Genomic DNA, 12,339 nt, shown 5'->3' on the forward strand with positions numbered 1-12,339 from the left:
AGTTTACTCAACATTTTCATAGAACTCTCCCTACCTATTTCGGAAAGTGGAAGTGTTTGGCTTGGTGTACATGATATGGATTCTGAGGGAACATTTACAACAACTGATGGATCATCTTTGATATACACCGACTGGGGAAATAGTAAGTTTTTTTGAAGCGAACTCATACACTAACATAAATTTGTTTGTTTTGGGTTTAACGCAGTTTTTCAACAGTATTTCAGTCGTGTCACAGCGGGCAGTTAACCTAACCAGTGTTCCTGGATTCTGTACCAATACAAATCTGTTCTCCGTAAGTAACTGCCAACTTCAGGAGGACGAATGATTTCATACACAAGGCCTTTTATCAAATCGTCACGGAGAACATACGCCCCGCCCGAGGATCGAACTCACGACCCCGCGATCCGTAGAACAGCGCTCTACCTATTAAGCTAAGAGGGCGGATGTACTAACATAAATATATATAAAGTAAACCGACATTTTTGTCGTATTGTCATTGTACTTGCAGAAGATCATCTGTTTTTAAAGTGTTTTATTTAATGTAGTGATCCTTGATTTCAAACATCATTTTCTAATATTTACCTTTTTATTTCTCTTAAAGATAAATTGAGCTTATCTTTATTTTAAATATTGTATCATTAAATTAAATACTTCATGACTTAAAAAGTTTATCTTTATCTTCTAACTGGAGCTATGACAGATTTCATATCCGGCAAATTTTCTTTAATCCCTCACTTTATTTACTTACTGCCTCTTAATCCAGATGAACCGAACAATTACGGTGGTACAGAGGATTGCGCATCATTGCGAATAGACTTGTCACCCAAAGCGGGAAAATGGAATGACAAAAAATGCGACACCATTCTTAGGGCTGTTTGCAAGAAAGAAGGTACCACTTTTAAATATTTTTGCATGTTTGGACTTCTCCTATATATGATAGATGAAGTCTTTTTAAAAATAATTTACCAGGACATGTTTAGTCAAAACCAGACATCTATTATTACGGTATTTTATCCCCACAGAATTGTTTAAAAATTCAAACATATTCTGGCATAAGCTTACCATAGAAAATTATTACACTGCCTCATATTGTTAATATTTGATTTGACTTGCAAACTATTGGTTTTCTTTTCTAAATCCTAAGAAAGACAATCACACGAATATTATTTGTACTTGATGACTCTCAAGGAAGATAGTGTGGTATGAATAAAATGGAAACATAATATGTGAACCACTTCTGATTTTGCAAATACACTACATGTATATTTTTTCTTTTTACACCATCAGTAATTTTCCTACATCTGACATTTTGAATAGCCGCCAATGGATATGAATTAGGAACACAATATGATATTCAGTTATCGTTATGTATGTGCAGGGTTGAAAGTCGGTGAAATTAGAACGGAACGCACTACCTTATACTATTTTTAGTATCATTAACACTGCCTTTGCTATTTGCAGCATTGAGAGCTCAACAGAAATTATAAAAGAACGCTATACATATGATATTTATCCGACGACTTAAATTATTTTCTGATACTTTAAACCTCTAAAGTTCCTTTGGAGTTATGAATGACGCTTATTATCAATAAATAATGATCTTTTGACGCTCTGACTTCTTTTCTGATATATAAAGAATTGAAAGGCCTATTAATATTGAAAATGTTAGAATGGGTTCCTTTACTTTTGACGTCAGCAATTCTATGAAATATTTGTAGAACTACCGGCGACAACTACAACAAAAATCAGCACAACCACCGCAACATCTATAACAACAACAACAACTGTCACAGAAACACCGATAATTGTCTCTCAAGGAGGTAAAAGGCGTTTTATGACAAATGAAGACATCTCCTAGAATTTTATTCTGCGAACGACTTTTTTTCAAATTTAACTTATATCTCATTCAATATATATTATAATTATATCAGTTTCAGCGATCAAAATGGTATGTCATCTTTCTCGTTTTTAAGGTCATGAAAGGAAAAGTGCATGACCAATTTGAAACTGGTATTCAGATATGAGAACCAAGAACTATAGCATACTTTGAATTAAATTTCATGACAAGATAATTTCATTTTATTAAACTTTCACTTTAGTATATAGATTATTACATAACTGATATAACTAATTATATAAATTTCCAAAATCTAATGAGAAAACGCTGTCTTTAATTTCTAATTTCTGAAAAAATATTTCTCGGACATACTAAAAGCGTATAAAAATTTCACTTTTGAAGTATGTCCAAACAAACTTGAAGCTTTCGTCACAATCGAGCTAAAATAAATTAGTACTGTGTAAACTAATTACGGAAGAATCTATTTTAATTGAGGAGCATTGTGAACTCTGTTCCATCCCATGCAATTAGCTGTTTAGGACGTTAGAAGCTGTTATAATGCTTATTTACGAAGACTCAAAAACTAAGGTTTATCACCGTCTGAGACTGTTTCTAATAACTTAATTAATCATTTTATACTAAATTCTACTTTTTTCTAATTTTCGCATCGCACGATATCATCATTAAATGAAGACTTACCTATTCCTACAATTGCCATTGTACGTTTTTTCAGCATGTGATTCTGGATGGGTGTTTAGTCCAATGTCATCGTCTTGTTTGAGAGCGTTTATGGATTCTAGCGTAAATTTTTACAACGCTGCTACAAAGTGTATGAAAGTTAACTCCCACTTAGCGAGCATAAAAAATAGTGAGGAACAAAACCTTATAGCTGGTTAGTAATATTATCATAGCATCATTTTGTGTGTGTGGGTTTAACTGAGTCATATCTTAAAAACAAATAGAATTTACCATAAAACAAAGACATCGACTTGTATAGTATAATTTTATGTATGAGAAACTGAAAAATGAATGTTTTCAAAAATATTGAAAAATGAATGCTGGAAAATGTATGTTTTCAGAGATATTGGAAAACAACAACATCGTTGGTAAGAAATGGCAAGGTTTATGGACAGCTGGTTTTGATGAACATGAAGAAGGAGACTGGAAATGGTTTATGGATAGTATTACATGGGATTCAAACATTAGGTGGACTCCAGGTAAAACATGTAGAGAGCCACTTATATTGTAAACGATTTAGGATAACCACTGAATAGAATACCGACATTCATGTTGTAGTAATTTAATTTATGTTATGTAAACTTTATGGCGCTGCTTTAATTTTACACCTTGGTACAAAGTATATGGGGTTTTGTTAGAGTTAGACTTGTCCGACCGGCCGTCAGTTTGTGTCCGCTCCATATCATATAAACCGTCGGGAAAATTTTCATAAAAGCATCATCAATTGTTAACCGCAAAGACGTCATGCAGAGCGCAAAAACAGGTCAACAGGTCCAAGGTCAATGTCACACTTGGAGGTCAAAGGTCAAATAGCTTAATGTCGTATTCGTTCTATATTGTCTACAGCGCGTTCAAAATTTTCATAAAATTAAAATCAAATATTTACTTCAACAAAACGACGTGCACAACACACAACCCAGGTAATAACTTTCGGTGTAAAGGTCAGATAGATTCATTTTGCTTTTGTGTCCACTCCATATTGTCTTTAGCGTGTGTAAGATTCTCTTAAACTGACATCTTAGACGACATGCAAAGCTGACAACCCAGGTCATTTGGGTAAAAGTGAAAAAAAATATATATCAGTTCCTTTTAAAGGGTAGAATGCAACCAATTAAAGTAATAGAAGACTCGGTTTAACTGAGTCTGTTCATGAGCGGTAATGGAATCTACAACATCTCTTACACTGTCCAGCACCGGACTAAGCAAATATAACAACACTTAATCCAAGTACGCGGAGACATTTTACTGCAAGGCAATTGAAGGTTGCTGTTGTGATATTTAATAAAAATCTGTAGGATCCCTTGAAGGCATTGAATGCAGCAAATCAAAGTAAGGGCAGACTGGGTTTGATAGAGTCTTGTGTAATCCTTGTTGTTGTTATGCCTGTCATGGCTATTTATAAGTCCATGTATGTATTATGTTTTATTTATGTCCATGTATGTGCATTCCTTACCGAAATAAATATATCTATCTATCCAGCAGAATCGGCCGGATAGAGTCTGTTCATGAGAAGGAAAGAAATATGCAACACCTCTCACGCACCCAAGTGTCGGCTTGAGCGGAATTCTGTTAAATAGGTATTGAATAGACTCCATGATATCAAAGGATCAGAAAATAATACAACACTGACTCTAAGTATGGGGAGACGTTTTACGGTTGCCACACGGCACTTAAAGATTGCTGTCCTGATGGTTAATTGATAGTTAATAAATCTGTAAGATCCTTTGAAAGCGTGGAATGCAACCAATCAAAGTAATAGCAGAATCGGTTGGACTGAGTCTGTTCATGAGAAGTAATGAAATGTGCAACACCTCTGTGAGTTAGGGTAACAACTAAATAAAACACTTTAAATGGAGTCCATGATTCCAAAGGATCACGAAATATAACAACATTGAATCCAATTAAGATGAGACACTTCGAGGTCAAAAATCAAATAGCTCAACATATTTCCCGCTCCATATCTACATGTACTTAACCGCATGGAAAATTTTCATAAAACTAACGTCAGTTGTTAACCTCATCAAGACGACGGGGAGAGCGCACAACCTTAGTCACCAGGTCAAAGTTCAAGGTCATAGATGGAAGTCAAATGTCAAATAGCTTAACTTCGTGTCCACTCACTATTGTTTAAATGGCTGTAATAATTTTCTGATTTTCATTAAATTAACATCAGTTGTTACCCTAACCAAGACAACATGTAGATCGTGCAAGTAGGTTTCATGTCAAATTCACTCTTGGAGGTCAAAATCCAAAGAGCTTAACTCTATGTCCGTACTATCCTAACCACGTCAATGGCTTTAATGAAATAGCGTCAGTGGTTAACTTTATCAAGATGTTGTGCAAAGTGCACAATTCAGGTCACTTGGTCCAAAATCAAGGTCATATTTGGAGGTCAAACGTCAAAAAGTTCGTTTCCTGACCGCTGTATGTCTGTTACGTATCGTCTTAACCGCGTGGAAAATTTTCATAGAACTACGGTCAATTGTTAACCTCATCAAGACGATTTGCAGAGCAGATAAACCAGGTCAGTAATTTCAAGTTCAAGGTCAAGGTCACACTTAAAGGTCAAATATCAATAGCTTAACTTCGTGTCCACTTCATATATTCTAAGCAACAAAATGAATTTCATAAAATCAGCATCAACTGTTAATCTCATACAGACATGCAAAGTGCAAGACGCAGGACATTTAGTGCAAGGCCAAGGTTACACTTTAAAGTCAAAGGTCAACAAGCTTGAAGTTGTGTCAGCTCCATATCCTCTTAACCACTGAAAAGGGTTTTATAAAGATAGCATATTTTATGAAGACGATATACAGAGTGCGTAAACCAGATCACTAGGTTCAAGATTAGGTCAAAGGTCATGATATGAACAGTTTGCTTCCCCTGTATCGAAGTGTCTGGGGTATTAATCACCTTTATTTCATACGCTCTGTTGCATAATTGGTTTCATGTTTGTTTTTAAATGGAACCTTGACAGTGCAATGCGTCCTGACAAGTATATTTCTAATTACTTGAATTAACACTAAGGCTTCCACAAGAATGTCTCAGTTTCCATATGGATATTAGTAATTTAATATTATTGCTGCGTAACTTCAGTACACCTTACACACAGGTGAACCGAACAATTGGGGAAACGGGGAAGACTGCGCTATGATACGGACAGCTTCTAGTAACTATGCGGAAATAAATGATGCGTCATGCGATGATACCAGAGTTGTGCAGGGATATATGTGCAAATACAACTTAGGTTAGTGCTAGTCATTAACATAGGCATCTGAAATATAACTTTGTTATTTAGATGCAACTTATTATACTAAAGTACACTTTTAAACAGTAGTACAAGCTTCGTTGTAATTGCGATAACTGCATAAATGTCTTTTATTAAATTTACGCGCATGTATACAAATATTTTGATAATCTAGACGTAAGAAAATGTAAAGATGGATGGATCTACAATGGAGAGACAGATACATGCTATAAATATGAACTGGAGTCTCCTGAAACTTGGAATGATGCCAGAAAGAAATGTAATGAAGACGGTGGTACATTAGCAACAATAGCAAGTAAATCAGAGCAACTATTCATGAAGGTAACAAATCATCTTAAGATATATGTGTGCGATGGTAACCAAATTTTGGAACTTACAGAATATGCGTTTGCATCTGTGTCGTATGTCCATGATTGGAACATTACAATATATTCGTTTGCAAGCCATAGTTGACTATGAATTACAGATTGTTGTATACATATTTACATATGTAAGGCAAAAGCGATAAGCTATATCTTAAATCTAAAGATTTTCTTAATAGTTTCGTCCGAATGTAACAACACATATCACATGGAAAACTAGGACGGATGGGGGGGGAGGGGATGGGTGGGGTGTGGGGGGAATCAAATGAACATACTTAATAATAAAACTATAAAGAAAAAAACTTAAAAAAAACTTAAATATGTTTGTAAGATAATATTTCCTGAAGTTAACATTGTTTCGCACTTTGTTGCATCTTTAAACGACTTTTACCGTGTTGTTGTTGTTTGATCGTTTTTTTATTTGTTAATCTTGTATAAATGATGTCCTTTCCTCCGGCTGAAACAGAGACAAACTTCAAAGTGATAGCCATTGCGCAAAACGATCGCAGAGATGTCATTTTACCTCATATTTTTCTAAATGAAACCTCGAAGTATTGCGTAACAATTATAAAACACAAAATAAAATTATCGATAACAATTTTTCTTGGGAGCCTCGAGTAAGAGAATTTAATCGGACAGAAATTAAGCTCCAACTCTTAAGAATTATAGCCTTGCTCTCTGCATTGAAAAAGAACCATAGGGCAGAAGTAAACCCTACCTACATTTCTTCCAAACTTTGTAAACTAAAGAATAGATGCAAAATCAAGAACTTTTACAAAATGTAACAAAGTATTTTCAAAGATGTTTAAACATTCACCCTTCAGGTTCAATTCATTTTAAACAGCAAGAAATGGCTAATCAAATGAAAAATTTCCGCTTTTGTACGAAAAATCAATGATAAATCAAATCAAGTATTGAAAAAAAAGCAGTTTATCTTACTTGAAAAAAGGAATATAATGAACAAAGTTTGGTCCTAGTGGGGCTTGAACCTACGCCTTCATGAAAAATTAGTTAAAGTAGTCTTATGGTAGGAATGGAATACTCTTCAAAAAAGGAGGTACACTATTACGGGTCCGTCAATGTTCCTAATATGTATTAGGGAAGGAACATTAGACCATAATCATTAACAGTCCGGTTTATAGCGGGTTTCCTTCATACCGACAAGAAAATCACCCCATCTGATCAGTGTTCATACATTCGTACATGATGTGTTTGTGTGTGTATGTGTGCGGGGGTTCATACATGATGTGTCTATGTGTGTGTGTGTTGGGGGGGGGGGGGGGGGCTTTGCATATCGAAGTATAGATGTTGTGTTTGTTACCTTTATACTTTATCTGATATTATGTCCCTCAATGTTTATTATTGCTTCATTATAAACATATATAAACGGTTATGGCACGCCAGTTGCCCAATAATAACGTGAACCCAGGTTTATGGGTTTATGATCGAAAAATTAGAACCAACAATCGATAAAGTAGGTTTTTCGAGCGAAACATAAGGTAATGGGCGTTGACCATAGTTTACGCCCGTGAATCCAGGTTTAAACTATTTTGTTTTAATTGAATTATGAATTTCGGTCATTAATCTAAGGTCACGAGTGTGAACCTATGTTTACGGGCGTAATCCAGGGTTCACGAGTGTAAACCAGAGTTTACGAACGTGAACATACGTTAACGATCGAGATCTTAAGGTTACGACCATGAAATGGGTTAACGACCGTAAACATAGGTTCATGCTCGTGAACATAGGATCACGACATCATAGTTTTGTTCGAGAAACCAATTTTACTGAACGTAAACCTAGGTTCAAGTTCGTAAAGTATGGTTCATCTTGTAAACCCAAGTTCATGGTCGTAAAATAGGTTCACGCCCGTAAACAATGGTTCGCGGCAATCCAATAATCTAATGATTGCATTCTTTGTCGAAAAACTAGGATTTTCGAATGCTGACCTATATTTTCGAGCGAAAACATGCGTAAACGATAGTTTACGCTCTTGAACCCATGTTTACGTTCGATAAACTAGGTTTCTCGATCGAACTTTAACTTGGGTTTACAAACGTTGACCTATGTTTACGAGTGTGAACTATGGTTTACGACGTTATCCTATGTTTTCGCTCGAAAGAATAGGTTTACATGCTTTTACCTAGTTTATCCATCGTTATTTCTAGTTTTTTCGATTGTGAACCTGGATTCATGTAATTATTGGACGATTTCAATACATGTCACGTCTGTAAACTATGGTTCAAGATCATAGACCTAGGCTCATGTTCGTATACAGGGGTTCAAGATTCGTAAACGCAGGTTCACATCCGAAATTCATCGTTGATTTTTTAATCCTAATTTATCGACCGTAAACCATAGTTTACATTTGATAAACTACGTTTCTCAAATAAACTATAAATTTCGTTCATTATTCTATGTAGTTTGATTGGATTACGTTCTCGGAACCTGACATTTTGTAAGATATTAATTTTTGTGGTTTCAGTTCCCAAGTTAGCATTATGTGCCGTTTGTCTCACTAATTATGTTATCCCCAATGAAGCAAACACAATGTATTGTTTTCACTATCTGTAGTCTGTAATATCCTTACACTACCTTCACAAGTTAATCAAGATGGTTCATTACAGCAATACCCTATGCTCGCCTTAGTTTGATATGGAAAACCCATAATATCTAAGATTCTGCAAACTTATTTCCCGCACAGATTTCATCCAGTGCATTGTGGTAGCCAGCCTTTCTGTACTTTCAGTACTTTGATTTGTCTGAAAGCTAACTATGGTGGTACCTGAAAGACAGATTTCGGCGCTGGAAGACGCCAAGCGTGCTGTATAAAGATATGTTTACACATCTCATGGTTTTGTTTGTACAGTTCAGTATAAGTTTTACCATTCTCTAATCTAACCAGCGTGTCTAAAAAATCCATTGTCTGATAACTCCATCTCAGTTCAACCTTTATGTTTTATTGAATATCATTTGCAAGATCACAAAATTGTTTCAGCTTTTCAGTGCCATCGGTGACCGGAAATTTGATAAAGAGTGTTATAGTTTTGGCGTTGACCGTCCGTCTGTTCTTCCGTCCGGACGTCTGTCTATCCGTCCGCCCGGAGCCATATCTAGAAAGTGGTTTGGAATATTTATATAAAACGTCATAAAAATGTTTACCACTACAAGGTTATGCGGCCCGTCAAGTTTCAGTCAGATTGCCCAAGTATTACAAGAGTTAATATGACCCTTAGAGTTTTCTTGTGTTAACTATATAGGGTACTATAAATATGGCAATTTCTGCTTCATAACTTGTGATATATTTGATCTAGAACCATTATACTAAAATTGAATTTAGATCTCACAATAATGTGGTTAAGCAGACACAATTTTGTCCGGATCTCTTTACTAACTGTAGAGTTATTGGCCTTTAATTGTTTAAAAATCCACAGATTTGTACATAACAAACCAACAAATTGGAAGAATTTCAGTGAACCTCCTCATTCTTTTTCATGAATATTTATCATAAACCTGTGAATTATGTACCCACACCTGGTCACCACCTTGTCTTGGTCACACACCCCCTCCACCCAAAAAAATTAATTCCTTTTTTTTTCAAACCTTTAATGAATATTTATCAACATGCAAAGTTGTACCGTTCGCCCGCCTCGCTCCTCCACCTAGTCATGCCCACCACCCGATCATGCAACCCCTCCCCCATTTTTTAATTTTTAATTTTCCATCAGTATTTATAATCAACATGTCAAGTTTTGTACCCCCGCTCACCACCCCCGCCCCCGCCCCACCCTGGAAAAAAAATCATTTTCTGTTAAATTGATTTTGACTTATGAACTTATTTGCTTCTTAGTAACATCCTTAACTTTTTGCCGGATATACTTTTTTTTGCCATTCCTAATCACAAACCCTTCGGCGGGGGATACCAGTTCATCGAATTTGCTTTTTCTACATATAAGTTTGTTTGCCGAATTTTCCGAGTATATGTATTTTAGAAGAAAATTCAGTAAAACATGCATAACAACCTTAATGTTAAATTGAACAAAACCATAGTCTTGCCTATCTATCAAGGAAAGTTAATACAATGTTTTGTTCAGGCAGTAGATTACCTCATCCTTTCAATGGTGACATGAAATTATGACGTCATATTTACATACGCAGTTTTTGACTTACTATATAATAGGTACCTTTTCAAAGAAATAAATGGTAGGCAAGAACAATAATTCTACATCTTTATCGGTGTCACATTTTTTTTTCTTCAACCATTTGGACAGCGCGTATGAGAAATCTCAAAAAGACTTCCACTCGGCCTTTACTACCCTTTCCTACACAGACAAGACAAGCAAGTATGATCCTTTTAATGTTACACATTTGAAATATATATAACCTTTGTGTAATGCATTTATATCTGTAGTGTCTGTTACTAACCATAGCAAGTAAATCAGAGCAACTATTTATGAAAGGTAACAAAACCATCTTGAGAGATATATTAGTTTGTCGTGTGTCAATTTTTGAAATTACCAGATATTGCGTTTGAAACCCCTGTTGACTAAAATGGATACATTTCATATACGAAAGGCGAAAAGCTGATAAATACATCTTCAAGTAAAGGTTTTTCTGTTAGTTTCTGTCGAATTCAAAAACACATATCACATGAAAAGGACGGAGTGGGTACGGAGGGTATGGCAACCCCTTGCCGCGGGAGTTATTGCCCATGCAGGATTTTTCAGAACAGTTTGATTTATTTTTGTCATCCTATGTTTTCTTTCTCTCTGTGTTCGTGTGTACATGTACTGATTTGTGTGTTTGTGAGTGCACGTGTTTACATTTGTATGTTAGCCATGTGCACGTCCACGTACTTATATTGCAGTTTTGGTAGGCCGCGTTTTCGGAACGCATTTAACGAGCCATTTAAGTTTACTAAATTTTCGGCCACATGGCCTTTATCAATATATGAAAAGTCATTAATTCAGCAATTAAATCTGTCTGTAAAGACGGCCTTCATGATATAACATTTGCAGTACTTCCACCTGCGAATCCTTCTGTTTGACCTGCAAAATAGCGATAGATCGGCTTGTCAACCTGCTGATTTCAGAACAGCCTTAATGTAGAAGTTGTACAAAACATATTTCTTGCCTACCTATCAAGAAAATATGATACATGTTTTGCTCAGGCAGTAGATCACTGCATCATTTGTGACGACGTAAAATTATGACCTCACGTGGTTTTGGACTTACAATGTATTAGGTACATTTTCAAAAAAAAAATACCTTTATCTATGTCAGATAAGTGATTTTTTCCAACCATCGGGACGGCGCTTATACGAAATCTCAAAAAGACATTGTTCTCTCCGTCCGCTTTTACTTTTGTTGGAGGTTAACCTTTCCTACACAGACAAGCAAGTATGATCCTTTTGATGTTACACATTTGAAAGATATAAAACCTTTTGTGTAATGCATTTATATTTGTAGTGTTCGTTACTAATTCTAATGTAAAAGGAGCATGGGTTGGTGCACATGGCATGCATGATGAAACCTTCCAATGGATTGATGGATCAACATGGATCCGGGGTCTCTGGGCACCAAGTTGGTATTTAAAGTTATTTTACAAGATGTTCTTGTTTTACTTCATATGTAACACACATGGTTTTCTGTTTGTTTGACACAAATATTTTACCTTAAAGTTTAAGGAAATAGGATTAAAAGCGCAGATGAACATATTTACTGAAATGTTGAATTGTAATTAGATTGAGTAAAAACTTGAACAAATAATGGCTTACATTTTTCTGTTATTATTGTATGTGAGGTTGATCTTTTTCCATCTTAATTCCTTTCAGTTTATGGTTCACATATGTGAAAATTAACAGTATTGTTCTCTATATTAAAAGTACTTTGCAACAAGTTATACTCTGCTTTGTTGGTGTGGCGGTCCTTCTTTGAATAAGTTTAAAATGTTGAGGTCTGCTAAACATTTAATCTATATGACGTACGTCTGTTTGTATGTTAACGAAATAAGTACACTAACTAGACTATGTGAAATAAAAGTGTCTGCTTCTTAAGCACATCTACAGTTTAGTTCGACCAAATAAATGTAAAGGAAACGACAGTTGCGCAATGATAGTGTAAATTATATCACAA

At 35.3% G+C, this 12,339-nt stretch overlaps 1 protein-coding gene across 6 annotated transcripts in view; it reads left to right on the forward strand.

The window, feature by feature from the left end:
* Positions 1-12,339, forward strand: part of LOC123560994 (uncharacterized) — a 121,705-nt gene that overhangs the window by 53,768 nt on the left and 55,598 nt on the right. For 5 of the 6 annotated variants that reach the window (XM_053552207.1, XM_053552206.1, XM_053552202.1 and 2 more), the window contains 8 exons: positions 23-142; positions 764-889; positions 1,719-1,820; positions 2,571-2,729; positions 2,917-3,054; positions 5,688-5,822; positions 5,998-6,163; positions 11,672-11,787. In XM_053552207.1, coding sequence (XP_053408182.1) covers positions 23-142; positions 764-889; positions 1,719-1,820; positions 2,571-2,729; positions 2,917-3,054; positions 5,688-5,822; positions 5,998-6,163; positions 11,672-11,787 — 1,062 coding nt within the window. The remainder of the gene's footprint in view (positions 1-22; positions 143-763; positions 890-1,718; positions 1,821-2,570; positions 2,730-2,916; positions 3,055-5,687; positions 5,823-5,997; positions 6,164-11,671; positions 11,788-12,339) is intronic. The other variant, XM_053552203.1, reaches the window with a different exon arrangement.

This window comes from Mercenaria mercenaria, chromosome 10 (genome assembly GCF_021730395.1).
Source record: "Mercenaria mercenaria strain notata chromosome 10, MADL_Memer_1, whole genome shotgun sequence".
Classification (NCBI taxonomy): Eukaryota; Metazoa; Mollusca; class Bivalvia; order Venerida; family Veneridae; genus Mercenaria; species Mercenaria mercenaria.